Below are 25,307 nucleotides of genomic sequence, written 5' to 3'. Positions count from 1 at the left end.
GATTATTGTGCGCTATATGCAGTATCAAAAGGGCTGTATAACTCGTTTGCAAAACTGCAATTTCTTAGGATATAACGGGGGCTGTTGTTGATATAAGGTAAACCGACCGGTGTGACGTATTTGCGGCACCAACTGAGGAGCATAGAGCGTATCGAAGTGTCTATATATCTCAAATAGCTGCGGAGATACGTTTATTTGAATATTTCAGCTTCAATATGCAAAACTGGGATAACATGGGATTTGACGGGGACGAATGTAAGAATAGGGTAAGCCGACTAATGTGCGGTGTACGCGGCATCAGCTGAGGAGTATAATCAGGAGGAGTAATCCATGTATCTATATATCTTCAATAGCACTGGAAATACGTTGATTTGAATATTTCAGTCACAATATGTAAAACTGCAATTGCATCGTAACTGACTAGGACTAGTGTTGATATAGGATAAATAAACTGATGTGCGGTGTATGCGCCATCAAATGAAGAATACAACACGCAATTTTACACTGATAAATACTTTTATATAATGCATTATTTTATATTCCTTAATAGTTATCACATAGATGCGTAATTACAATTTTTAGACTCATCCTTCTTCGCTCGATGCGTCTGTATCAGATATATCGTCTTTGTTTGTATTCGGTGATGTTTCTTTTAATTTTAATTTTGGCGAGCCCCTCGAACGAGATAAGCTTCGTTCGGTTTTCGGCATATCATTTGGTGTATTTTTCTTAGTAGTTTTCACGATCTGTTTCCATTGAATACCTTTCTTTCTACCTGTGCCTATTGATTTATGTCTTCTTACAAGAAACTTGGGGCTTCTATTTCTCGGCATCGTTGCTTTCGACGGGATTGACAAAGGTGTTTCTGGCAGCGTTAAATAAGAAGTACCGTAATGTTGGCACTGTAATTGGCATGTATCTGAATGAGGACTGTCACTTGGGTTTATGGCAGTATCGTCTGATTGATGTACACTTTCGAAGTCGTATTGCCCTTCCTCTTCCGGGGAATGTTCCGAACCACTAACATCAAACGTGTATGGTAGTGCAACTTTTGGACTATAATCTCTCCATGGATTTAGATTATCCATGTAAACCGAAGGCGTGTCTATGATTTGTCTCGAGGATATTGATAAACTTGATGTACTCGGCCAAGGTTGTATAACCAACTTAGGGCTTTTTGTTAGCGTGAAAAATGGCTTTCGGTTTGAATCAATTCGTGGCAACGAATACTTTCCTAAAGATGAAAATTTCTTTATAGTGTCTGCTATATTTTTCGCTTTTTGTTCTATTTGGTCGGTGTGGACCGATGGTTCCTGAATATCAAACTGTAAAATTGTCTCAGGACAAGTTTGATCAATTTTCGTAGGTGTTTCAGGGCGCGGGTTGATCTGGCTGAAACAAACGAGTTTAACTTAACAAAACTTCATTTCATTAACTACGTTTTTACACGATTTCGCAACACAAATTGTTGTATTAATTATTCGTTTCTGAAATTTGATTTTTAAGCTTCCTTTGTTATACATATTGAACTTGGTATGAATATAATTTCATTGAATTTTAGTTTTAATTAAGAATTCTTAAATTATTTAATAAAAACAATTTTTTGAATAATATTTAAAAAAAAATATGAAAAATAAGTAAAAAAATTACGAATTAACATTATACATTATAATCTTACCGCCTTTCACACGGTGGGCTGTCATTAGGATGAGTAGCTAAACTCATCGTTGATGTGTGATGTGACGGTTTTACGTCCTCTTCGTCCTCTTCTATAACGTCTGGTAGAAACATGGTTTGCTTTTCCTCGGGAACTCTAAACGTCAAAAGATGAACATCGATTTTGAAAGTACCTCCTCTCATAATAATTTGTATACATTAATTAAAACCTTTTAAGGATACTAACGTCATATGTGCCACACTACCGCGATAAGTTTTCTTTTTGTAAGCAGCCGCTGCTTCAGTGTATGGTAAAATTAGATTTTCGGCGTCATAGTAAATATCTTTGACCAATGGTGGACAACGATTCATAAGGGTATCTACTCCAAGGTATGATACCTGATATATAAAATAAATGGGAAAACTAAAACTGTACGATTCGAAAATATTTCAGAAGATATTTGTAAAATAACTCTTAGACATCAATATATAAAGAAGTTTAATTACTTTTGTATGACGATCAATTATCCAATTCAGTTCGAAATCTTCGTCGTCATCGCCAAAAGGATTAATTAATTGTTCCGCTACCTATTGAAGTATAATTATTGTTTTGACAATTTATCATCTTTCTCGTTATAGGAAAAGTTGTAAGTACCTTTAACAAGCCCATGAAAAAGAAAAATTGTAGCAGAGTAAAAACAGGTATGTAAATGTCAATCTGCAGCTGGAATTGTTTCTCTTTACCATCGATGTACTGACGAGCTATTAAAGCCACGGCAAAGAAACTGTACGTCGCTAATGTCACTACTTGCGTGTAAACTAACGGAATTGATATCCAATCGTAGCTCCATAAAAGGCCACATTTTGTACGAAATTCGCTGAATTCCTGTAACGATTATTATCTTTTAATGGCATGGTAACAAATTAGATTTTTCGAAATATTTGATTCGTTGATACGAGTTGTATCAAGTAAATTGTAAATTCCTTTTGCAATCGCAACTTGATGCTGCAACATGATATCATACCTCCATAATTAATTTTAATCCCTGAGGATCGGGAATTCTGTGATTATGACGCGCTTCTTTTAGAAGGTTGATAAACCATGTGCAAGGGATCCAATAAGTGTTGAATTCTAAGCTTGGTACTGCCAAAAATAAATCCAATTCAAACGCTGTCATAAAACCTGCAATCAGATGTTTATTGTATTATTTGTGTAATATCCATTATATTAATATCATCATTGATACTAAAAGCCGATTTTATTTGAAAGAACTGCTGTAATTTACTGGACTCCTACATATTAACAAAAAATATATTATTTCCAAATATCGTGTAATATTATAACCTTCTACTATGGAAATAATTTTTAAATAATTGCAAAAAAATGCACACGTATGTATATATACAAGTAATCAACCGAAAAACGGATTCACCTTTGTTAGAATAAGTTTTTAATCCAAATTCAATGATTATGATTTTTACTCCCGTTCGTAAAGATTTTCTGTTATCAGTTTTCGTAATTCCATTTCATCATGGTTTGTGCCTTGTTAGTCTTTCTTCGGAGTGAGTAACGTATTCAATACGCTTTCGTGGGAATGCATACTACGGGTTAAAATTAGTACGTTCACGTTAAAAGAAAACTTTACCAGAATCAACGACGTGATCGAGCGTTGGGAATCGTTTTTTCACCGCCGAACTGATCGAACGTAAAACAAGTATTAGGGAAAGATTCAAGTAGCGCATCAGAGCTCTTCGAAGCGTACGAGCGTATTCGTCGTTTCCAGTAACGTACAAAGCAATTAAATGCATTACCCTATTAATAACAATTATCGATATTAAACGTTTTATTGTTCCATTGAATATTTATTCTCCAGACTTACTTATCAGGCCAAGGTATCGCTTGATATTGTTGCCACCATCTTTGAGCAACATAAGACACGTAGAATCCAAGAACGAAACTTAATGGAATTAAATTAATAAAATTATCGCAATAAATGACAATCTTTTCGAATTCTCTAGAAATGAAACGATATATTTAATAATTAATTGTTACATCAATTATTTATTTATTATATATATGTGCGTGTGTGTATCCTATTGTTATACATATATATATATATATATATATATATATATATATATATATATATATATATATATATATATATATACGTGTAATTTCTCCCTTAAATATAAAAATTTAACTGTTACAAATATTAATTATATATAAAAGTTATAAAGCGTTACATCCGATCGCTATTTAATGGAAATCATATTAAGAATTGAATTGCGAACCTTTTCAGTTTGATACTAAGTATATGACGGTAAATAGTGGAGATTGCTGCAAAGAGTATCAGGAATAAGAGTAATTCTCTATAGATGAGCTTATACAGTGATCCTCTCCACATAAAAAGAAGCCTGGTGAATCCACCTCTGGTAGAGTTTGCTACTTGATATTGGTACGAGACTGTCATCCTTCTTTCATTCGCTATTTACCAGTTTCGTAACGGAAGTAAGCTTGTCGTAGCAATAGTAATTTCTTTCTTTTCATTGTTACTTCACTTTCATCAATCTATCAATAAAAATTACCAATAATTATCGTAACCATATGATAATTAGCCATACGTTAAAGAACCATACTTGACGTAGTTAATGAATACGAATAGAATTCGGTGAAATTTGTTGTGTTATTATTCTTAGACAGGTAAATACCTCAGGCGCTGTGGAACAAACGTATAATGGAGTAAAACATTCTCCTCGTTTATAATAATACTTTTATAATAATTTCTCAATTGATAATTTTTTTACAATCTCCTTTTTGGTAGAAGAATTATTGATGTGAAATCCATTTTGGATCACTGCGAATAGATACGAAACATGTGGATTAATGTGTAAATAGAATAAATTCCGCTTAACAGAATATTTCATTATATTTTGTAAAAATACGAATTAAAAGCTTTAAATATTTGCCTGACTAAGTTGGCAAGTTAATAATTTTCTTTAATTTAAGAAATTAATATTCGATTATTAATTTTAATGGAACTTCCACTAAACAGAGCATTTTATTAAATACAAGTTTAAATAAGAATTAAAAATTTAATTTATTTCGCTAAATCTATAACTTTAATAATGCTGTTTGATTTTAATGCAAACTGGATATCGCACAAGGACGTTGATAGAAGAAAGTGGAAGGAACTGTCCAAACGTTGAGAGGTGTCTAAACGGTTTGCTTTATGCACTGTAAATAATGCTGAGTAGTTTTGGCATTTGCGCCAGTATGCAGCGATGCCGTTAAATATAACTTTGGTCATCGGTATAACCGCCATCTGAATAAATATACAATTTATACAAGCCTTCTCGGTATGCCGCAATTGAACTCTTAGATTAGGTATTATTTACTGACAAATTGCTAACGGAAGTTGTTCTAGGACTAACTTTGTAAATTATCACCAAGTTTACATAGTATCTCGGGCGTAGATTCTATAAATGGATAAAATTAATGAATGAGAGTAGTAGTAAGAAAGCGAAAGCAATGGATTTTCTTTAAATAAACATGACAGTTTACTATGATGACGTCTTTATTTTATTAGACGTTTCATTCAATATCAAAATTACTCCAATATTAAATGATAGTAGAATCATTCAGCTATTTTATTTCAGTTTTGCGGTCTATTTTGATATTTTATTTTATTCTGCAATTAGATGTTGATTTAAGTATATAAATAATTTTTTATAAATAATTTTTATACATATTTTTTTAAACACAACTAAAAGACGCAGGACCTAGGCAGAGATTCGTTTCACATACTAAATATCAGAGTGAATGCATTGTGGATATTTTATACTCAAAATTTTTGTTCTCTTAGTTGTTCGAATTTGTTTTATGTCATCTACTGAAATAAAATCCTCCAGATTTCCATTCCCCGGTTTAAACGCTTTCCCCGTTTCCCTTGAAAAACATTTACAAATAAGATATATAAATCTTATTTTATACTTAGAATAGATCTACATTATGACCATACTAAATGATACGTAAAAATTAATTTTTATATAATTATCTGTTAATTAAATTAACTGTTAAATTAAAAAAATTATGTAGTCTTCTAATGATTATTTAATAAAAAGAAGGAAAAGGAAAACAATCAGGCCAACTATTCGCGCATGTGATTTATGAACACCGTTTGTTTAACCGAATTATTTTAGTGGTGAATCAGTCATCGATATGATAACGAAAACATTTCATTTCGTCTGCAAGTTTTGTGCTGTTTGACACGTGCGCGAAGCGTCAGCATTGTGTCTAACAGATTGTCTGACGGTCGCTCGTTGCACCTCGAGGGAGCGGTCTAAAAATATCTATGTTCGAAAGAAGCATGCGACATTGGTCGAACTACCATACGCTTCCGTTAAAATTTTATCGTAATAGATTAAATAATAGATATAGATTGAAACTAATCTTTAATGGAAATAGATTAAAACTAATCCAAATCTAAATAATAAAACTAATTCGAAGCGGTTTATTCTCTGTAAATTTAATAAAAATTCAAGATACTGTGAAGAAATCTAATCAATGAACTTTACGAAGATAGAACTCGAAAATAAGCATATGACGAAAATATACAAGAGAGCGCAGTGTCGGATGAAGCAAGTACCAAAAAGTAGTTGAAGAAAATTTATGGAGAATTGTGAATATGTTAATCGATATAACTCTTGGAGCTAACTTTATTATTTAAGCCTGTAAATAAGTATTAATATACAAATTTATCTTTTATATCGTTATAAAAATATGGAATAACGTTATTCGTTGTGAGAATATTTTTATGACTGACAAACAATTTTATATAATTGCGATAATTAAAGACATAGTATATTATAATACCTGCTAATGTGCAATGTTTAAAGTGCAATGTTAAAATATTAGAAATTACCATTGCACTTTTACCATTGTCTGCCACTTTACGCATAATGCATTAACATTAAATATATCTTACCTCGCACGTAGGTCCAATGTACGTAAAAAAACGTTCAATTGAAAGTGTTTTGCCAATTGATAAAGCGAAGTTTGTTACACGTTACTTGTGAACACGTCAAACGAAATAAATTCCACGTTTTAATTAAGGTAATTACTACAGAAACTTCAATTCAATTTACCATCGCTGATATGTGGCCATTAATTTTTCCAACTCATAAAAATCAATTTTCAATCTCTCCCTTTAACAAGTAATCGTTTATCGATGTGAATGTTGTATACTTGTCATGTTATTGCACAAAATGTATTAAACCAACTGTTGCCTGTAACAATCGCATACGGAAAATATAACAGATCTATTTTTCATACTTTAATCTTTCTGGACTCAAGTTTTGAATTGTATCCATGCACCTATCGTATGAGAATGGTAAACTCACTTTTTAATCATATCGAACGAATACACTCAACGAACGAGTTCACCGTACATATGTTATACAGATTTACCAACTGCACACGAGTATTTAATAAGCATCTAAAGTATCGATTTGCTTAATTAATGATTTTAAACAATTTTACACCAACGTATATAACATAAAATTTAATTTATTTATATTATAGAATACGATTTAATCTACCATGTTATTACTTTGAAGAAAAAAGACTTTGGATCAAAAAGACACCTCTAATATAAACAATACTTGTCCGACTGTTAGATCAGGTATGCATCCAAGGCTAGTAGTTAGCGCTAAACTGATTCGCTAAGAAAATCCGCATCGTCATTGCGAATGTTAACATTGAAGCTGGTCAATTCTGATCCGATGGCAGGTACCCAAATCTAAAAGGGTCGAATGTCAAGCTCTTAGTATTGCGAATTCGTAACTATCATTGACAAAGTTTATTATAATTCGATATAATCTTTGGTGTTTTGAGAGACGCAATACTTTAATTAAGTTGCAGAAAAATGTTTTGTCAAATATTGACAATTATTTCAATGGGTTTTATTTTTACTTAAATCAACACGTTTGAAATGAATTAGTCGACACTTTACGCATTGAATTCTTTATATATACTTTATATGGATGAAGAGGATAAGAAGGGAAAAGAAGTACGTTCTCACGAGTAGGAAATTTTATGAAATGATGTTCTTTTGGCAGGTCTAGCACACATACATAAGCGGAATAAAATTATTCCTTTCACTGAATTATTAAATTATTTTAATGAATTAATAATTTGCTGTATCGTTGATTAAATATAGAATAGATATTTGTGACATTATGCATATGGAACCATTGATTAAGTACATGATCTATCTGATTTGACCTGACATTATGAGGGATTTGGTATATCGCGTTCTGAAATACCGACCTCGAAAAAATCAGTCTTTCTCACGGTTTCTGCCATTTGTTATGACAAATATAGGAATTATATTCAAATTCTATTATAGACGGTCTCTATTTTAACGATTGAATTGAAAGACAAACAAAGTACAGAATAGACGTGCAATTCTTTTTCTTTTTGTTCTACGTTTTGCAAGTTATCCGATATCCTTATGATCGATCTCGTTTCTACTTCGTCTGTATCTCGTCGGTAGCACTATCGACTAAAGACAGGATAGATGTGACATTATCTGAAATACCGACGTCTACAGTTTCTTACGTTGCGACGATTCTAATTTATTAGTCTGTTCGAACGTGTTTCATTCCTTCTAATAAAATTTTAATTAATAATCGACTAAATAAATTTCTGGTCATTGAATTCATTTATCTGAAAGTCCGCTATTATTATATGAACGAGAAATCGCAAATAGTAAGGACATACTAAGTATTCATCGCACGAGAGATTCAAATAGACGGAATTTTACCGTATATTAAATACAAATTACAAAAGTTATTAAATAAAATAACGTAGGTAACTAAATTAATAATTGATCTGAAACAACATATTAACATAGTCTTATATTAGAAACAGAATTAAAACAGAAATATTTATATGAAAATATCAAATTTGTATGTATATTTAATAATTAACATAACTGTTGAAGAACGGTGTATGCTTGAAATTAAGTTAAGAAAATTTATTAATCGATATAAAATATTGTATTGAGTTACAAAAATTCAAAATGTAAAATATTTCCAATTATTTTTACAACTTTTAAGTTATTAATTAATAACATTTAAACTATTAATTTAGAACATATAAGCCATTAATTTATATCATTTAAAATATAAATTTATGATATTTAAAAAATTAATATATAAAATTTAAGCCATTAATTTGTAACATTTACACTATTAATTTTTGACACTTTAACGTTAATTTCTTATACTTGAACTAGTAATTTACAACATTTAAGTTATTAAAACATGACATTCAAAACATTCATTCATAACATCTAAACTACTAATTTATAACATTTAACTCAATAAATTGTAACGTTTATATTATTAGTTTGTAACAATTTACTATTAATTTACAACATTTAAGCTATAGATTTATAACATTTAAACTATAAATTTATAACATTTGAAACATTAATTTGCTACATTTGAACTATTACTTTACAACATTTAAACTCTTAATTTGAAACAATTTACTATTAATTTATAACATTTACGCTTTTAATTTGTAATATTTAAGCCATTAATATATAACAATTTACTGTTAATTTGTAACAATTATACTATCAATTAGAAACAATTAAAGTTAATGTTTTATTTTATTTTATCTATTATTGACAAAATGTTTCAATTCTTCAAAACGGTACTTTATTTCTATTTATTCCTATTTTTTAATTTTAAATGCAGTATTTAATTTTTCATTTAAAAATCAGTGCGAATGCAAAGTGTGATTATGGATGGTCTGTGGATATGATGTAACTGTTCATATCCGGTGAAAGCAAAGAAATCAAATTGTGTTGATAAATTTCAGGAAACAAATGCGACGAAATAAAATGCAACGAAGTCTCAGTTCTGCCCGAGCAGCCGAGTTAAACGAACGTGTGAAACAGTGCTCCAGTGAAAGTGCGTCAATTGCTGAAAATAAAGTTACTAACGACTACGTCCATCGTTAAATGGTGGAAAATGCAACAGCAAATTCCATCAATAAAAATAACAACCAAAGGTGAAACATATTTCATAAACAGAGTTATAAATACAACAAATCTAAGACAATCACTAAACGAAGATCAGGAGTGCTCAGCTATAAATAAAATAGAAATGGAAACATCACAAAATAATGAAGAGAATAAAATCAACAACGAACTAACCCACCAGGATGAAAGCTGAAGGTGGTAACTTCGAACAAAAAACGTAAAATAACTCCAGGCACAAGTGTCGCAGAAAACCTAGATACAGAAAAGCAGCGACGGCTGCAAAAATTACCATTAAGAAACTCCTTCAGCTCACTAACGGAAGAAATAGATGCTGACGCTGATAACGTTGTTCCTATTCACTAAACCTGGTCGTTTTTCAGCTAGTGCTTCCCTTAATTTTTCTAACTGAGTGCAATATTTGTTTGAATTAATGGTATCACCACTAGATAAAAGTTCAAAATAGAGTATTCCTTTATACTCCCACCATACACACAAAAGAACTTTACGTGGATGTAACCCTGGTTTTGCACAGCGTTGAGGTGGCTGATTTCGTTGGGACCAGCTACGTTTCCGTTTAGGGTTTTCGTAAAGTATCCACTTTTCATCACCAGTTACCAAGCGTTTAAGGAATGTTTATTACGCGCAAGTAATGACATGCACGCTGTCATTCGTTCAAGACGGTTCCGTTTCGTAAGTTCATGGGGCACCCATGAAAGTTCAACTTTGACACCATCCCCATTTTTTTTAAACACCTATGAATCGTTGTCTTAGGTATTTTCAGAACATTTGACATCTCTTGAACTGTCAAACTTCGTGATTTTTCAACAAGATCCCGAATTTTATCTCCGTCTGTCTGAAGAGGACGCCCGGAGCGTTCCTCGTCTTCTAAACAGAAATTCCCAGCTCTAAAACGTTGGAACCACGTGCGCACTACAGGTGCGAGATGAAAGCGCATTTTCTACGTAAACAGCACATATGTTTTTCGTGGCAATTGTTACAGAACTTCCTTTCCGAAATTCATATAACATGAGATGTCGAAAATGGATACGCATTTCACTCATGATTTTTTACTGTTAGAAGTCACTGTGTTCACTATATTACGATCTTATACCCACGAAAATCTGCTCTAGCCTGTTCTCGATCAGCTAAGCTCAAGTGCAATGGTCCCTTATCGCCGTATGTTTATAAATCGACACATGAAATGTATACACAAAAGTCGGCACGAAGTTATGGGATGACCTAATAGATCGATAATGGCCCAATCATCTCAAACGGGCTTTCCGGAGCTAAGTTACAACAGCGCCGCTCTTCATCCCCCATGGCAAAGGGGCAAAACATCCCTCTTTTCAAACGATCCGCACACAAAGAAACTCAAGCTGGAAGCATTCAAGACGAATGCGAACAAGAGTTAAACCAACCCACCAGCTAGCCAAGTGACCACCCACAACAGGTCCGCGATACTGGAGTCAACAGAAGACGTTATGGACATAACCGAAGCGGTAAATACACAACATACCCAAAAAACTTCCCCACCCCCCGCTAATCTTCATTGACGATGTCATTGACATTCAAACAATGACAAAGACTATCGAAAAAGAAATCAGCAAGGAGGAATATAAATTGAAAATCAGCAACAACCGTGTAAAAATTCTGCCGACCAACCCAGACGCATACAGAAAATTAACGAAGTTGTTAAAAACTCTGAATGCCAACTTCCACACATACCAGCTCATCAAGAAAGACCATTTCGAGTGGTGCTACGCAATATCCACCACTCAGTCGATCTAGACGAACTAAAGTTCGAACTTCTAAAATTTGGCCACGAGGTAACCAACATCAGCAACATAAGACATAGAATCACTAAAAATCCACTATCGCTATCTTTCATAGATATAAAGCAAAAAAAAAAAAAAAAAAACAAAGAAATCTACAACATCAACCGGCTGATGAACTCCATAGTTAAGTTCGAACCACCTCTTGCAAAGAAAGAGATAGTACAATGCAAAAGGTGCCAAAGGTACGGCCACACGCAGAAATACTGCAACCATAATTTCCGATGCGTAAAATGTGCAGGTAGTCACCCCACTGAGCAATGCATTAAATCCTCAAAAACCCTCGCGAAGTGCATCCACTGTCAAGGAGAGCATCTTGTGAACTACAAAGGATGCTCAGCCTATAAAACACTACATAATATTAAGTATCCAAAACTGAGATCCAAGGAGATAACCATACAAGAACCTACACCCCAAAAACTCACCACACCATCAATGTCCTATGCCCAGGCAACACAAGGAAACATAAAAAAACTCGAAAACCCACAGTGAACACTCAGAAAATAGTGTTTCCACCCCACAAAACACAGACAACTTCACCAGACTCGAAAAACTTATCGAGAAGCAAACTGAGCAAATTAACAACTTGCTGTCACTACTCACACTCTTCATGGACAAATTTATACGCACAGAAGCAAAATGAAACCAATGCGTATAGCTCTGTGGAATGCCAACGGTCTAGCTCAGCACAAATTTGAACTAGAACTATTCCTAAAACAACAGCAAATCGACGTAATGCTCATATCTGAAACCCACTTCACCGACAAAAACTACCTCAAAATACACGGCTACAACTTCTATCACACCCAACACTCCAGTGGAAAGGCACACGGCGGCACCGAAATCATCATCAAATCCAGCATTAAGCATTACGAGCTTCCATCATTCCAGAAAGACTACCTTCAAGCCACAAGCGTAGCAATAGAAGACCGTCATGGTACAATCACCACTTCAGAAGTATACTGTCCTTACAGACACTAGATTGCTAAAGAGAATTTCGACAGCCTCTTTGACGCCCTAGGCAATAGATTCATAGTTGGAGGAGACTATAACGCCAAACATACCCAATGAGGCAGCAGACTTGTCACAGCAAGAGGCAAAAACCTCCTGAAAAGCATGACCACCAACAATCGCAACTACCTCACCACATATGAACCCATATACTGGCCCACTAACACTAACAAAATCCCCGATTTACTCGACTTCTTCATAACCAGAAATATCTCGCCCAGATATGTCCAAATCAACTCCTCGACTGAACTCTCTTCCGACTACTCCCCCGTAATAGCAACAGTCGATTCAGCAATAATCGAGAACCCACCTAATGGCCTTATTCACAACCAACTCACCAACTGGCAGCTCTTTAGAGAAGTCTTTAACCGCTCAACCTCTGCCTCAATCTCGCTAAAAACAAAGGAAGTTATAGAAACTGCCACAGAATACTTAAACACGAGCATAATAAACGCTATCCGCTCCTCAACACCTACTAAGACTTCTATCAGTAAACGCGAATATCCCCATTACATATTAAACAAAATCACAGAAAAACGAAGAGTATGGCAAACCCATAGAACACCGGACGACAAACGCAAGCTAAACAACGCATCCAGGAAGTTAACCAAAAGCATTAAAAAATACAAAAATGACTGTTTCCAAAAGTACCTCCTCAATTTGTCCCCCTTTGCCAACTCCAACTACTCACTATGGAAGGCTTCCGGGAAACTCACGGGTCCCCTGCAAATAATTCCACCAATTCGCTTTCCGCAAGGCGGATGGGCACGAAGTCCTATAGAAAAAGCCAACCTCTTCGCCAACTACCTATCCAACGTTTTTAAACCTCATTCCTCCAATACCGCTCCGGAAATAACAGAATACCTGCATTCTCCCTTCTAAATGTCTCTCCCCATTAAACCTTTCACTTCTCTAGAGATTACTGAATTAATCTATCGTCTGAACCCCAGCAAAGCACCGGGACATGATCAAATAAGTAACAAAGCAATTAAGGAACTACCTGTAAAAGAGATTGCACTCATTTCTTCAATCTTCAACGCAATTCTTCGCCTTGAATACTATCCCAAAACCTAGAAAACGTCACAAATTACGCTCATCCCTAAACCTGGAAAACCAATACACGAAACTAGCTCCTATCGCCCAATTAGTCTTCTATCCACTTTGTCAAAACTATTCGAAAAGTTGCTAACGAATCGACTCCTTCCACTCCTTGAGGATCTGAAAACCCTGCCAGATCATCAATTCGGTTTTCGGAAGCAGCATTTCACAATAGGGCAAATCCACCGAATAACACACAATATCTGCCAAACCCTCGAAAAGAAAAAATACTGCTCAGCGATATTCCTTGATATTCAACAGGCATTCGACAAAGTATGTCACGAAGGTCTTCTTTACAAACTTAAAAAAGTCCTACCACACACTTACTACTCCATCCTAAAGTCCTACCTAACCAATAGGCAATTCATGGTTAAATACGCAGACGCCATTACCACAACTTTCCCAATAGAAGCAGGCATACCTCAAGGCAGTGTCCTCGGACCCCTTCTGTTCTCCATCTACACTGCCGATTTATCAATATCGACAGAAATAACCATAGCAACATTTGCCGACGACACAGCGCTATTAGCGTCCCATGCCAACCCGATAATAGCCTCATCCACTCTCCAGCGAGGTCTCGACTCAATGGAAAAGTGGTTCCATAAATGGGGCTTCAAAATTAATGAAAAAAAATCCACACATGTAACCTTCACGCTGCGAAAACAAACCTGCCCCCAGGTCACCATTAACAACACAATAATCCCAAGCAAGGACTCCGTTAGATACCTGGGCATGACCCTGGACAGGAGGCTAACTTGGAAAAAACATATCTCGGAAAAAACATAGCAACTAAAGGAAAAACTAAGAAAATTCTATTGGCTCACGGGCCGACGCTCCAAACTAAACATACAGAACAAAATAACCCTCTACAAGGCCGTAATAAAACCTGTCTGGACCTACGGAATCCAACTATGGGGAACAGCAAGTAACTCCAACATTGAAATACTCCAACGCTTCCAATCGAAAACGCTAAGATCCCTAATAAATGCACCCTGGTATGTTACCAACGAAACAATCCACCGCGACCTCAAGATACCTACAGTCAAAGATGAAATACACAAGTCCAGAAGCAGATATAACGCAAGAGTCAACAACCACCACAAGCCATTAGTCACCCAACTACTAGACACGACGGACCAGATCCGCAGACAAAAAGGAAATACCCTTTAGATTAAATCCTTAGATCCTACTAGAACCAACAATATAAAACTATTAGAAACCATGTCATCGTATCACGCCAAATGAAGTTACTGAAAATTCTCAACGAGAATTGATTGTAAATATTCTAATAAATAAAAAAAAATATTCGTCATAATAGTTCGGGTTTTCTAGATCGGATTGGATTTCTTTATTGGCGATGAGATACAATCGGGATAGAGAGTCTGCAGCTGTATTTTCTTTTCCTTTTTTGTATTCAATTTCATAATCATACTCCTCAAGCGCTATCACATGAGTGTCGATGAGGGATCCTTAACATTTTTTAACCATTTTAATGCTTGATGATCACTTTGTATCTTAAATTTTTTATCAAGTAGGTATTGCCTTAGTCTTTTTGTGACCATACTATTGCTAGTAACTCTTTCTCGGTTGTGGAATAATTTTTCTCAGGTGGGTTCAAAGTTCGGTATATATAACAGCATGGATGTCCGTCTTGGGAGAGTATTGCTCCTAATCCTTCGTTACTTGCGTCTGTTATTAATGTAAATGTTTTTTCATAGGCTGGGTATTGTGGTAGAGGAGCTTCACAGAGTTTTTGTTTCAGTGAGTTAAATGTAAACTGCTGTTTATCAGTTCAGTGGTATGGAGTGTCTTTCTTTGTGAAATCTGTCAGTGATTTCGCGATTTTAGAAAAGTTGCGTATAAATTTTCTGTAGTACCCAACGAGTCCTAAGAATGATTTTATCTGAGCCGCGGTTTTGTGTATTTTAAAATCTTTCACGGCCTGAATCTTTTTGGGATTGGGTTTTACTCCTTTTGTTACTACGTGTCCTAAATATTCTAACTCTGGTTTCAAAAATTCGCATTTATCCGGTTGTATCTTTAATCCTAAATTTTGTAATCTGTCTAATACAATGGCTAGATTTCGGTTGTGCTCTTGGATAGTGCTTCCGAATATTATGATATCGTCTAAGTATACGAAACAGATATTTCCTACTAATCCCCATAACGCGGTATCCATCATGCGTTGGTACATTATCGGTGCGTTTTTGAGTCCGGAGGGCATGCGATTATAGTGGAAGTGACATTGTGGAGTTGAAAATGCAGTATATTTTTTAGATTTTTGTACCATGAGTATCTGGTGAAATCCTGACGAGAGGTCCAGGGCTTAGAAAAATTTAGCTTTACCTAAGTGATCGAGTTTTTCGTCCGAATTCGGTAAAGGATAGGCGTCTTGATCTGTTTGCTCGTTTAATTTTCTCCATATTTAATTTTCTTCATATTTGTTATCTGATACGTCTAATTTCTTTGGAACTACTCAAATTGGTGCGTTATATGGACTGCTCGATGGTTCTATGATCCGTTTGCTTAGCATGTCGTTGATTTGAGTCTCAATTTCTTTTTTATGACATTCGGACGGTCTATAAGATTTGATATTTATAGGTTTGTCTGTCTTGAATGTAATTGTATGTTCGATTAAGTTAGTGCATTGTAGTGAGTCTGTTTCCATATAAAAACGTCTAGATAATTGATAAGGATTTTCTCAAGGGGTTCTCGAAGTTCTGGATCAATATGTTTGCTACGTATTACTTATGCAAATTTATTAATTTGTCTCAATTTATCGTGTTTTCTATTTCGTTTGTAATATGACATATTTTCTTACCAGTTTGATAAAGCACATTGTTGTGGGCTTTTCTTCGATATATTAAGTTGAAGTTAAAGTTTCGCCTGGTTCTATCTTGTTATCGGTGCTCTGGAATAGTAATATAATCTCGTTTAAGGTTGGTATATCGTTAATGACGTTGTATTGGTACTTTGTAAGGAATGGGAGTCCGATTACTCCGTCATCAATTAGAAGAAAGTTGTCAGGGACTACGTGGAATTTGTGATTCTTCTTGAGCATGTTTAGTTTACAAATTTTGTCGCTGGTGCGTTTGTCGTTTCCCATTAGGAAAGTCTTTGGGCTGGAGGTTTGGATGTTTAGTGAAGTCTTTTCTTTTATTAGGTTTATTCCTGCTTCAGTATTAATGGGAAATCTGGATCTTCTTCCGTCTTTTCGTCTCAATACGATTGATAATAATTTTCTGGTGGTGATACAGTTGACTCTTGGTACTGTAGTATCGTAAGGAAAAAGCCCGATTAGAGATCGATCAAAACAATGTCGTCTGTCCTTCGGTTGTTAGTTTACATAGGGGAAAAAAGCCTATGTGACTAAAGTCATCTAGTTCTTACGGAGCGTTAACAGGACGGGATTAGAGAGAGGAAAAAATAACGCTAATGGAGGGGGATGATTTGAGTTTAGAAAGTTGTTGATCGAAAAGCGTTGGACGGTTGATCGAGAAGTGAGAGTGAGTCGAGAGGTCAGAGTTAATCGAGGAGTCGAAGAGTAGAGTTGTTAGCGTTGTCGTGTTGCGAGAGTTGCTAGCGTTGTTGAGAGATTGAGTTGTTAGCGTTGTGGAGTTGCGTGAATTACTAGCGTAGCTGAGAGATTGAGTTGTTGGCGTTGTTCAGTTGCAAGAATGGTCGAATTAGAGTAAGATTGTTACATTTAGTTCTAAATTAAACAATCATCGTTTTCTGTCTAATTAATATCCGTATAACTAATTTATTGTAGATAAATTACAAATTATAAATAGTATCAGAAAAAAATTTACACCTAAATTTCCACGATACTACAGTACGTTTCTTCGGGATTCTCCGTTGTTTGATATACTCGAGGTGGGATCTTTCCTTGGTTGCCGAATGGAAAATTTCCACGATTCCACTTACCAGCCTCGATCGATGTCTCGTTGAGCTCCGGTTCAAAACATGCGTCGATGTGTGTCGGACAAATAAATTTAAGGGGAGGCTAAGGTTAATTCATACAAAAATAAGGCATGTTTCTGTGAATTATTTGTGACGACACAGTTAAAATCTCTTTATTAAAACCAATAGTACATTAAAGTATGACATTCGAAGAATATTGTATAAAATTTTCATGGAGAAATATTAAAAAATACGGCAATGGCAGCGATTATTCGAACGTGTCTCGTCACAAATAATTCACAAAAATATGCCTTATTTTTGTACGAATTAACCTTAACCCCCTCTTAACGCAGCAGGACAAGCCCGAACTGCGTCTGTAAAAAACGCGATTCCACTAGGTAATTGGAGGGAGCCAAACATCCCAAAGCCATGACAAACACATTCCACGCATCCACGACGGCTCTACAAGCGTACCTCGCGCGGTTTTGGGAAATCGACGAAGGAGCGTCGATTAAACATATTTCAGATGTAGATCGACGATGCGAAGAACACTTCTGCGCGTAGCGCAGATCCTGCAGCGGGATTTCTAAGCCGAACAAAGCCCTTACACTGAGATCAGAACTCGCCGAGTTACTTAAACATACAGAAATGGGGATCAAACGACCGTGAACTATTACAAGGGCTCTCTGAAGAGGAGACAAATCATCAACAACATCTGGGCGATTCTCAAACCGTAAAAACCCCTGGTGTATTTTGGAACTCATCCGACGATTCCATTCTTTACTCAGTCGAGGTCAGACCCACCAACTCCACAGCAACGGAGATTGAAATACACGGCTTCTGCGATGGCAGCGAAAAGACTTACGGAGTCTGCGTATATCTCTGAACAGCGAAATGAAAGGTAGTCCTGTGGAGGATAGGTTGTGCGAAGTGTTGGTTACTAACAAAAGCAGATATTACTTGTAACCGTTCGTCACGTATATTTAAAAATAAATAAATAAATATGCTCGTATAAAGTCCTTGACACAATACAAATCCAGTTAACGGAGATACTCGTCAATATCGATAATCCGCAACTAATCGCTTTGATCACTTATAATCGTCAATCTCGCTCGCGATCGCGTCCGTGTATTTATACTAGTTGGAGAAGAGCCGGAACATTTGAATTCACCGTTGTTCGACGGTTGCGCGTAGCGGCGACATTATTTTGGCCGGAGTTTATTTGTTTTTACATTACTCATAATTTAACGGTCTTGACAATCCAAGACAAAACCATAACCTGATTCAAAATGTCCGTTGACTCATGTGCCGCTACAGTCCCGCTCAAATCCCAGACCATTCTTTGGCTCGAGCTGAGCGGAGCACTGCTCCTTACGTCTTTGTTCTCGACAATACAGCAGGACCTTACAATACAATACAACCTTACTTGAATCTTTTATTGGACTGATTCTACCATCGTACTCCAGTGGATAAACGCCTCATCTCACCCGCCAAAACATTTGTCGCCAACCGAGTATCCGAGATTCAAACATCAGATTCAAAGAACAGCATCTGCGATTGGCGCCAAGTTCTCACCAATGACAACTCCGCGGATCCAATATCATGAGGTCAAACGCCTGAAGAGTTTCTACACCCGACCATTTGATAGCACGGTCATGAATGGTTTCGACAAGCATTGTGTGCGTATAAGGGCTCGAACTTTAGGCCGACCGCGCCATTCCTAGAGTATAGAACTCATACTGGCTTCGCAATTGGATGTTCGTTAATTATCTTTTACTTTCAAGTGTCCAATGTCTGGAGAACGACGTGTATGGATGGTCGGCGCGCGACTTGGAAAAACCCTGCCCTCTCCTTTCGGGTCATTGGACAAGTTGAACCTACCCTTTCGGGCGGCAGCTTGCTTAGCCGGCGCAGCGCGATGCGTGCATATAGCTCGGTCCCAGCAGGTCGGCTTTCCAGCCGATTATCCCTGCACCATCTCGGCATTCATTCGCATGAGTTCGCCTTGGCCACTCTCGCGAGGCTGCTGAATAGTTTTCGGCACTTGTGGGTTATTTCCTGTGCGTGCCGGTTGATTATTAGGCCTCTCTCAAGGTATACTCCCAGGTATTTGATCGCTTGTCCCATTCTTATACTCTTGCCATTGATCTTGATAATCGGTGCTCTCTCCGCGTCCAATTTGCCTTTGACAAGCAGCATTTCCGTCTTCTTCGCCGACAACGCTAATTTCTTCCTGGTGCACCAGGCGGAAACGCGGGTAACAACTTCTTATCCCTTTTCTTGTAGCTCGTTTCTCGCGTTACCTGCGACCAGGATCATTATGTCGTCCGCGTACGCGATTGATTCATACTCTGTCGCGCTTGCCGTTAGCTGGGTCAACAGGTTCCAAAAACTTGGACCCAGTACCGATCCCTGTGGGCATCCTTTCGTGGCGGGCTTGCTCACTGTTTTGTTTTTCCCAGCGATTTGCACAGTTCTGTCCAAGAAGTAGCTCCTTGTCAACCGGTACAGGTTTTCGGGGAAGCCTCTTCTTTTCAGTTCGTGTAGTATGTTGGGCCACCAAACATTGTCGAAGGCTCCTGATATATCGAGCGCGATTGCGAGGACGTACTTCTTCTCGCTCATTTGCTCGAATTTCTCACGGAACTTGGTGATAGCGTCCACCGTCGATCTTCCGGGGCGAAAGCCGTATTGTCTGTTCGAGGACAACGCATGGTCATGGAAGATGAGCGCCATCCTGGTGGCCATTAGCCTTTCCAGCAATTTGCCTATCATGGAGAGCAGGCAGATTGGCCTGTAGGACTTGGGGTCGCTTCTGTTCCGATCCGGTCCTTTTGGGATAGTGATGACGTTCCCAACCTTCCATCGTTTAGGGAAGATCCCCCAGACGAGGCAGCCGTTCATGAGCCTTAGGAGCTCCTGGTGTATTCCTCCTCAAGCTCGTTGGATTGTTTCTGCCTCGATCAGGTCGGGGCCAGGACATTTCCCCTTCGTCAGCCGTTTCACAGCGCCACTGAGTTCCTCGAATCGGAACTCGGGGGGTGTTTTCGACGTTCGGAGGGTTTGTCGAGCTCCGTTTGATACCTCTCTGTTCTGGCGTTTCGGATTCTTCCTGGTCGTCGGGTAGGAGGGCGGACAACATCGCCGTCGCGGTCGTTTGCCAGTTGGAGGTGTCTCCTTGTGGCGTTCGCAGAGTTGATGTTGTTTCCTCCCCTCTAAGTTTCCTTGTGACTGTTCTATATGCGATGCCCCAGGGTTCCCTGTTACCTTCCCTGGTTACGAAGTCGTGCCAACTTTGTACTTTGGTTCTTACTATCATCCGTTGGTATTCCTTCCGGATTTCCCTATACCGCAGCTTCTCTTGTTCCCTCGTTGCGGGGTCCTTGGCCCCTTGGTATATCTTCTTCTTGCCTGGTAGGTGCTCCTTTTTGCTCTAGTGAGCTTGGGCGTCCACCAGGGTACTGGCCTGTAGTGTCATTTCTTCTTTGGAATTGAGGCATTGCAGGCTCTTATCAAGGTTGCTTGGAGTTGTCCGGCCATTCGCTCGACGTCCTCAGCCCGCTGGAGGGTTATTTCTTTGAATGCCTTTATTCCTTCCATGACAGCACTCTGAAATGCCTCCCAGTTGGCTTTCCGCGGATTGTATCTTCTTTCCTGAAGCTGCGGCATGGTACTTCTCTTCCCGAAATCCAGGATAGTCTCCAGTATCCTATGGTCACTGGAGGTTCCGTCCTCGTGTACTTTCCAATCCTTCACAAGCGGTATTGCCTCTGGACTCGCCATAGTCACATCTATATTGGGTCGCCCTCGAGTTGTCTCGAATGTGTAGGGTTGTCCTGGTTGATTCAGGACATGGAGGCTATACTGTGCTATCACTGCCTCCAGAGCTTCACCTCTGTCGTTGGTGCTCCTGCTGCACCACAGCGGTGATTTCGCACTTGCGTCTATTTGCGTTCTTCATTGAGCCTGTTTTGGTTTTGTTTCTTCATGCAGGCCAGTATCTCCTTTTCTGGGATTGCCCTTGGGACGTCGTAGAGTATCATCCGGGAGAGCCTCCTCTGTGGCGTACTGGCTTTTAGGTCGACCTCCTTCAGTTTTGCATTCTCGGTGAATGCTTTTATGCCCTCTTGGTTCGCCGTTTCCACAACTAGGCTGTTTCCGCCGATCTTCCTTACTGCGATGACCTGTATACCCTTCTTGCGCGGGTTTACAAATGTGAAGACCGCTTCCTTCGCTTCTTCGCTGGTTTTAATTTCCCCCTCTTTTTCTTCGGGGCGGATTATGACGACGTTCCTCGGCGGCTTTACCGCCAACTGTCCGACCTTCGCGTTGGTCATTCAGACCTTTTCCGCGTACGTGGGTTGCTTCGGTTCGGTCTTCGCGGTTTTCTTGACCGCTGTTTCCAGCCGCTTGCTGACTTGCAGTGACTTGTTCACTGCGCTTAGAATTTGTGTGCCCTTGAACGAACCTGTGCATTGCTCCCTTCCCGGTCCGGTTATGGAGCAGGAGTTCCTCGACGAATCCTCGCATTTCCTTAAAGTGCCACATGATGGTTGCGGTTTGTTCTTTATTGATCTTCTTGCTGGGGACAAGGCAGAAGGCTAATACCTCCTTGTCGATGTCCCCGGTTTGCCCTCTTATGTCGGGTATCGGCCGGGCTGTATCGGGTGCCGGTCGGGTTTGCTCCTTTGTTTCTTTTTCTTCTTCCTCTGCCCCCTTCCTCTTCTTCATTTCCGGGCTCTCTTTTCCCAGCGCTGAGCCGTCTAGCTTTTGTGTCCTGAGTGGTTGCAGGACTACCCTTGCCTTCGTGGTGGGTGGTGTCTGCCCCCGTGACGACATTTTGTCACTTTATTTTGTATCAGCTCACCGATCGATCATGTCTCTTTCCCGCACTACTATCGGCGGCGATCTGCTTTGCTGGTTCTTTCCACGCTGTTCGGTGGTAAGATTTACTGGCCGCTACACTATCGACGGCAATCTACCCTACAAAGTCTCATCTTGCGATGGTAACGTTCGTTTCCGTCCGCAGTTTTATCGGCGGCGATCCGCCTTACCGGCACTCTCCTTGTTTACCGGCGGCAGACACTTTCGGCTGTTAGCCCTGTGTCGTTTGGTCCTCGTTTTAACTAGTTTTGTTGTTTGATATTTGCACTACGCAATTCACTATTTACTCCCGCGCACTAAATCCAGCGGCGTATTGCTTTTGACTTACGCACTTGGTCCGAGGGCGTAGCGGCGGCACTAGCTGCCTGCTTTTGCCCGCACTAGTCTATAATATTTCTAACAGCCCGCTCTACGGCGCACTCGGTACTCGTCTATTAGGATTGTTTTCACGCTAAGTTCAGCGGCGTATTTTTTGCGAACGCAGACGTTAAGTCCAGCGGCGTATTGCTTTGTGAACGCGTCCGACGGTGTAATGACGGCACAAGATGGCCGCGTTTACCCAAACTAACACTTCACTTCTAAAATGTCCCGCGCGACGGCGCTCTTTGCCACTCCTTGGGTTACCCAAGTAGCCCGTGCGGCGGCGCTGTGGTCGCGCGTCACAAGATGTCTTCCTCCCCGTCCCTAAGCTCCACAACAATTTTCCTTTGCTTCTTCCGCTTTTATTCCAGCGATCTCCACCAGTCCTTATGTCCACGTTTGCTCCTGTGCACTAACACTTCACTTTTTTTCCACTTTTCTCCCCCGAATACTTCAATTGATCCCGAGATCTCGGTCACAGACTACGGAGAGACGTGCAAGCGTTCTTTCTGCTTGCCGCCATCTTGTGGATTCCGAATGGTTTCAACGGTCGAAAGATTGCTGGCCGACATGGACACTAACACCGCAAATTAGAAAATTTAGGAAAGGATGATCTGTTTGTCTGCGACTCCCGTCGACTATAGTTTGTTGCAAAGATACTCACCTTGGCCTAAGGTAATACGAATTAGCGCTCGCTGCCTATGTTGGAAACAAAAACAGAACCGGGCGACACCCTTAACCATAAACGAAATAAATATAGCGCACAACAAAATTACAAAATTATTACAAAATAGCCATTTGTCCGAAGAAATTAACACTCTCCGTAAGAATCGAGGCGCGGTGGTAAAAGGAACGCTCATGCGACTCAATCCATTTATCGATAAGGAAGTTATATTGCGAGTTGGGGGCCAACTCAGTCACTCGCCTATGCCCTTCACCCAAAGACATCCGATCATATTACCTAAATCACCCGTAACATTTCTAATAATCGAACACGAACATAAAATCCACCTGCATTCCGGAACGCAGGCCACGTTGTACGCAGTAGGACAACGGTACTGGCCCATCGACGGTCGAGGTCAAGTCTGGCGATGGTAAAGGGACGCGTCCATTGCTGTCGCGCCAATCCACCGCCGGTGATCTGCCGAAGGCGCGAGTAACAGAAACTCGCCCGTTCATCAACGTAGGCGTCGATTATTGTGGACCATTTTACATCAAGGAGGAAAAGGATTGCAATCGCCGCAGCATCAAGGTTTACGTTGCCGTCTTCGCATGCATATCAGTCAAGGCAGTGCATATCGAGCTTGTTAGCGACCTCATGAGCGACGCCTTCACCGTCGTACTTTGAAGATTCATCGCGCGACGAAGGTTTTGCTCGACCATCCATTCCGACAGCGGCACAAATTTTGTTGGGGCCAATAACGAAGTGCGAGGACTTCGTAAACTCCTACAATCGGACGATCATAAAGAAAGAGTACAAGCATTCCTATCCAATCGGCAAATTGAATGGCGTTTCATTCCCCCTCATTCCCCGCATTTCGGCAAGTATGAGAAGCCGCGGTGAAATCATTCAAACGTCACCTTAGACGCGTCGTCGGCAACGAGTTAGTCACATTCGAACATTTCAACATCCTCATCATCGAAACTGAATCGATCCTTAATTCACGACCGCTAACTCCAATCTCCATTGACCCAAATAACGTCGTGGTCCTCACTTCCGGCCACTTCCCCATTGACGATTGTTTAATGAGTTTACGGGAGCGAGATTTCAGGGACACCTCATCCAACCGGCTCTTCAAATGGCAACATATTCAGCAACTAAAACAACATTTTTGGAACCGCTGGCACCGGATATATCTAAACGAGTTGATCAATCGCAACAAATGGAGCAAGGGTGGACACAGCATTCGGGAAGGCACGATCGTCATCATCAGAAAGGACAACGTGCCCTCAATGCAGTGGCCTTTATGCCGAGTCATCAAAGTCCATCTAGACGTCGATGATATTGTCCGGACAGCTACGGTTTAGACGGCAAAGAGCATCTTGGATCGGGGTGTCAAAAGGTTTGTCCCACCGCCAATTCAACCCGATCTCAGGAAACCTCGCCTTACGCGTGTGATGTAATCCATACATCAGATGTTCCGTCAGATATATCCCGAGAAACATTTCCTTGACGTTCCGTGTCTCGATTTTGATTTTATTTAATAACGTATATTAACGTATCCTGTATATTTATATATGTCGGAGATGAAAGAACACCGGAACCTTCCCTTTGGAACTTTGGGAAGACCCCTTAGTACTGTAATCCAGATTCTACCGTAGCCGTATTGAGAAACTGTTGCCATTCGATCTGACTGTATTTATTTAAGATTTATGATAGTGAGCTCGGGCTCGAGGCGACAACCAGGCGCGGAACGTAGCCGCGGTCAAGGGATGAACGTTTTGTCTAACAAAGGTATGTGGTAATAGTATAGCTCTCCTCAAAGAAAAAGAAATAGTTGTAGCG

The 25,307-nt window shown here is 38.9% G+C and overlaps 1 protein-coding gene across 3 annotated transcripts; it reads right to left on the bottom strand.

Annotated features, from left to right (window-relative positions):
* Nucleotides 1-497: 497 nt before the first annotated feature.
* LOC126916142 (bestrophin-4-like) lies at nucleotides 498-6,851 on the bottom strand. Of its 3 annotated transcripts, none has more exons than XM_050721607.1 (11): nucleotides 6,805-6,851; nucleotides 4,369-4,514; nucleotides 3,952-4,228; nucleotides 3,537-3,671; nucleotides 3,303-3,469; nucleotides 2,682-2,839; nucleotides 2,312-2,542; nucleotides 2,164-2,244; nucleotides 1,904-2,055; nucleotides 1,679-1,813; nucleotides 498-1,392 (listed from the first exon to the last, which is right to left on the bottom strand). In XM_050721607.1, exons 3-11 carry the CDS (start codon nucleotides 4,128-4,130, stop codon nucleotides 585-587), a joined length of 2,046 nt encoding a protein of 681 aa, XP_050577564.1. In that variant the 5' UTR covers nucleotides 4,131-4,228; nucleotides 4,369-4,514; nucleotides 6,805-6,851; the 3' UTR covers nucleotides 498-584. The 3 variants fall into 3 exon arrangements, with proteins under 3 accessions (XP_050577564.1, XP_050577565.1, XP_050577563.1); XM_050721608.1 differs by having other exon boundaries at nucleotides 4,297-4,514; nucleotides 6,645-6,845; XM_050721606.1 differs by having other exon boundaries at nucleotides 6,645-6,845.
* Nucleotides 6,852-25,307: the final 18,456 nt, after the last annotated feature.

Source organism: Bombus affinis, chromosome 5, assembly GCF_024516045.1.
Source record: "Bombus affinis isolate iyBomAffi1 chromosome 5, iyBomAffi1.2, whole genome shotgun sequence".
Taxonomy (NCBI): Eukaryota; Metazoa; Arthropoda; class Insecta; order Hymenoptera; family Apidae; genus Bombus; species Bombus affinis.
Note: the sequence above shows the minus strand (reverse complement) of the source record. Positions and strands in the feature narration are given on the sequence as shown.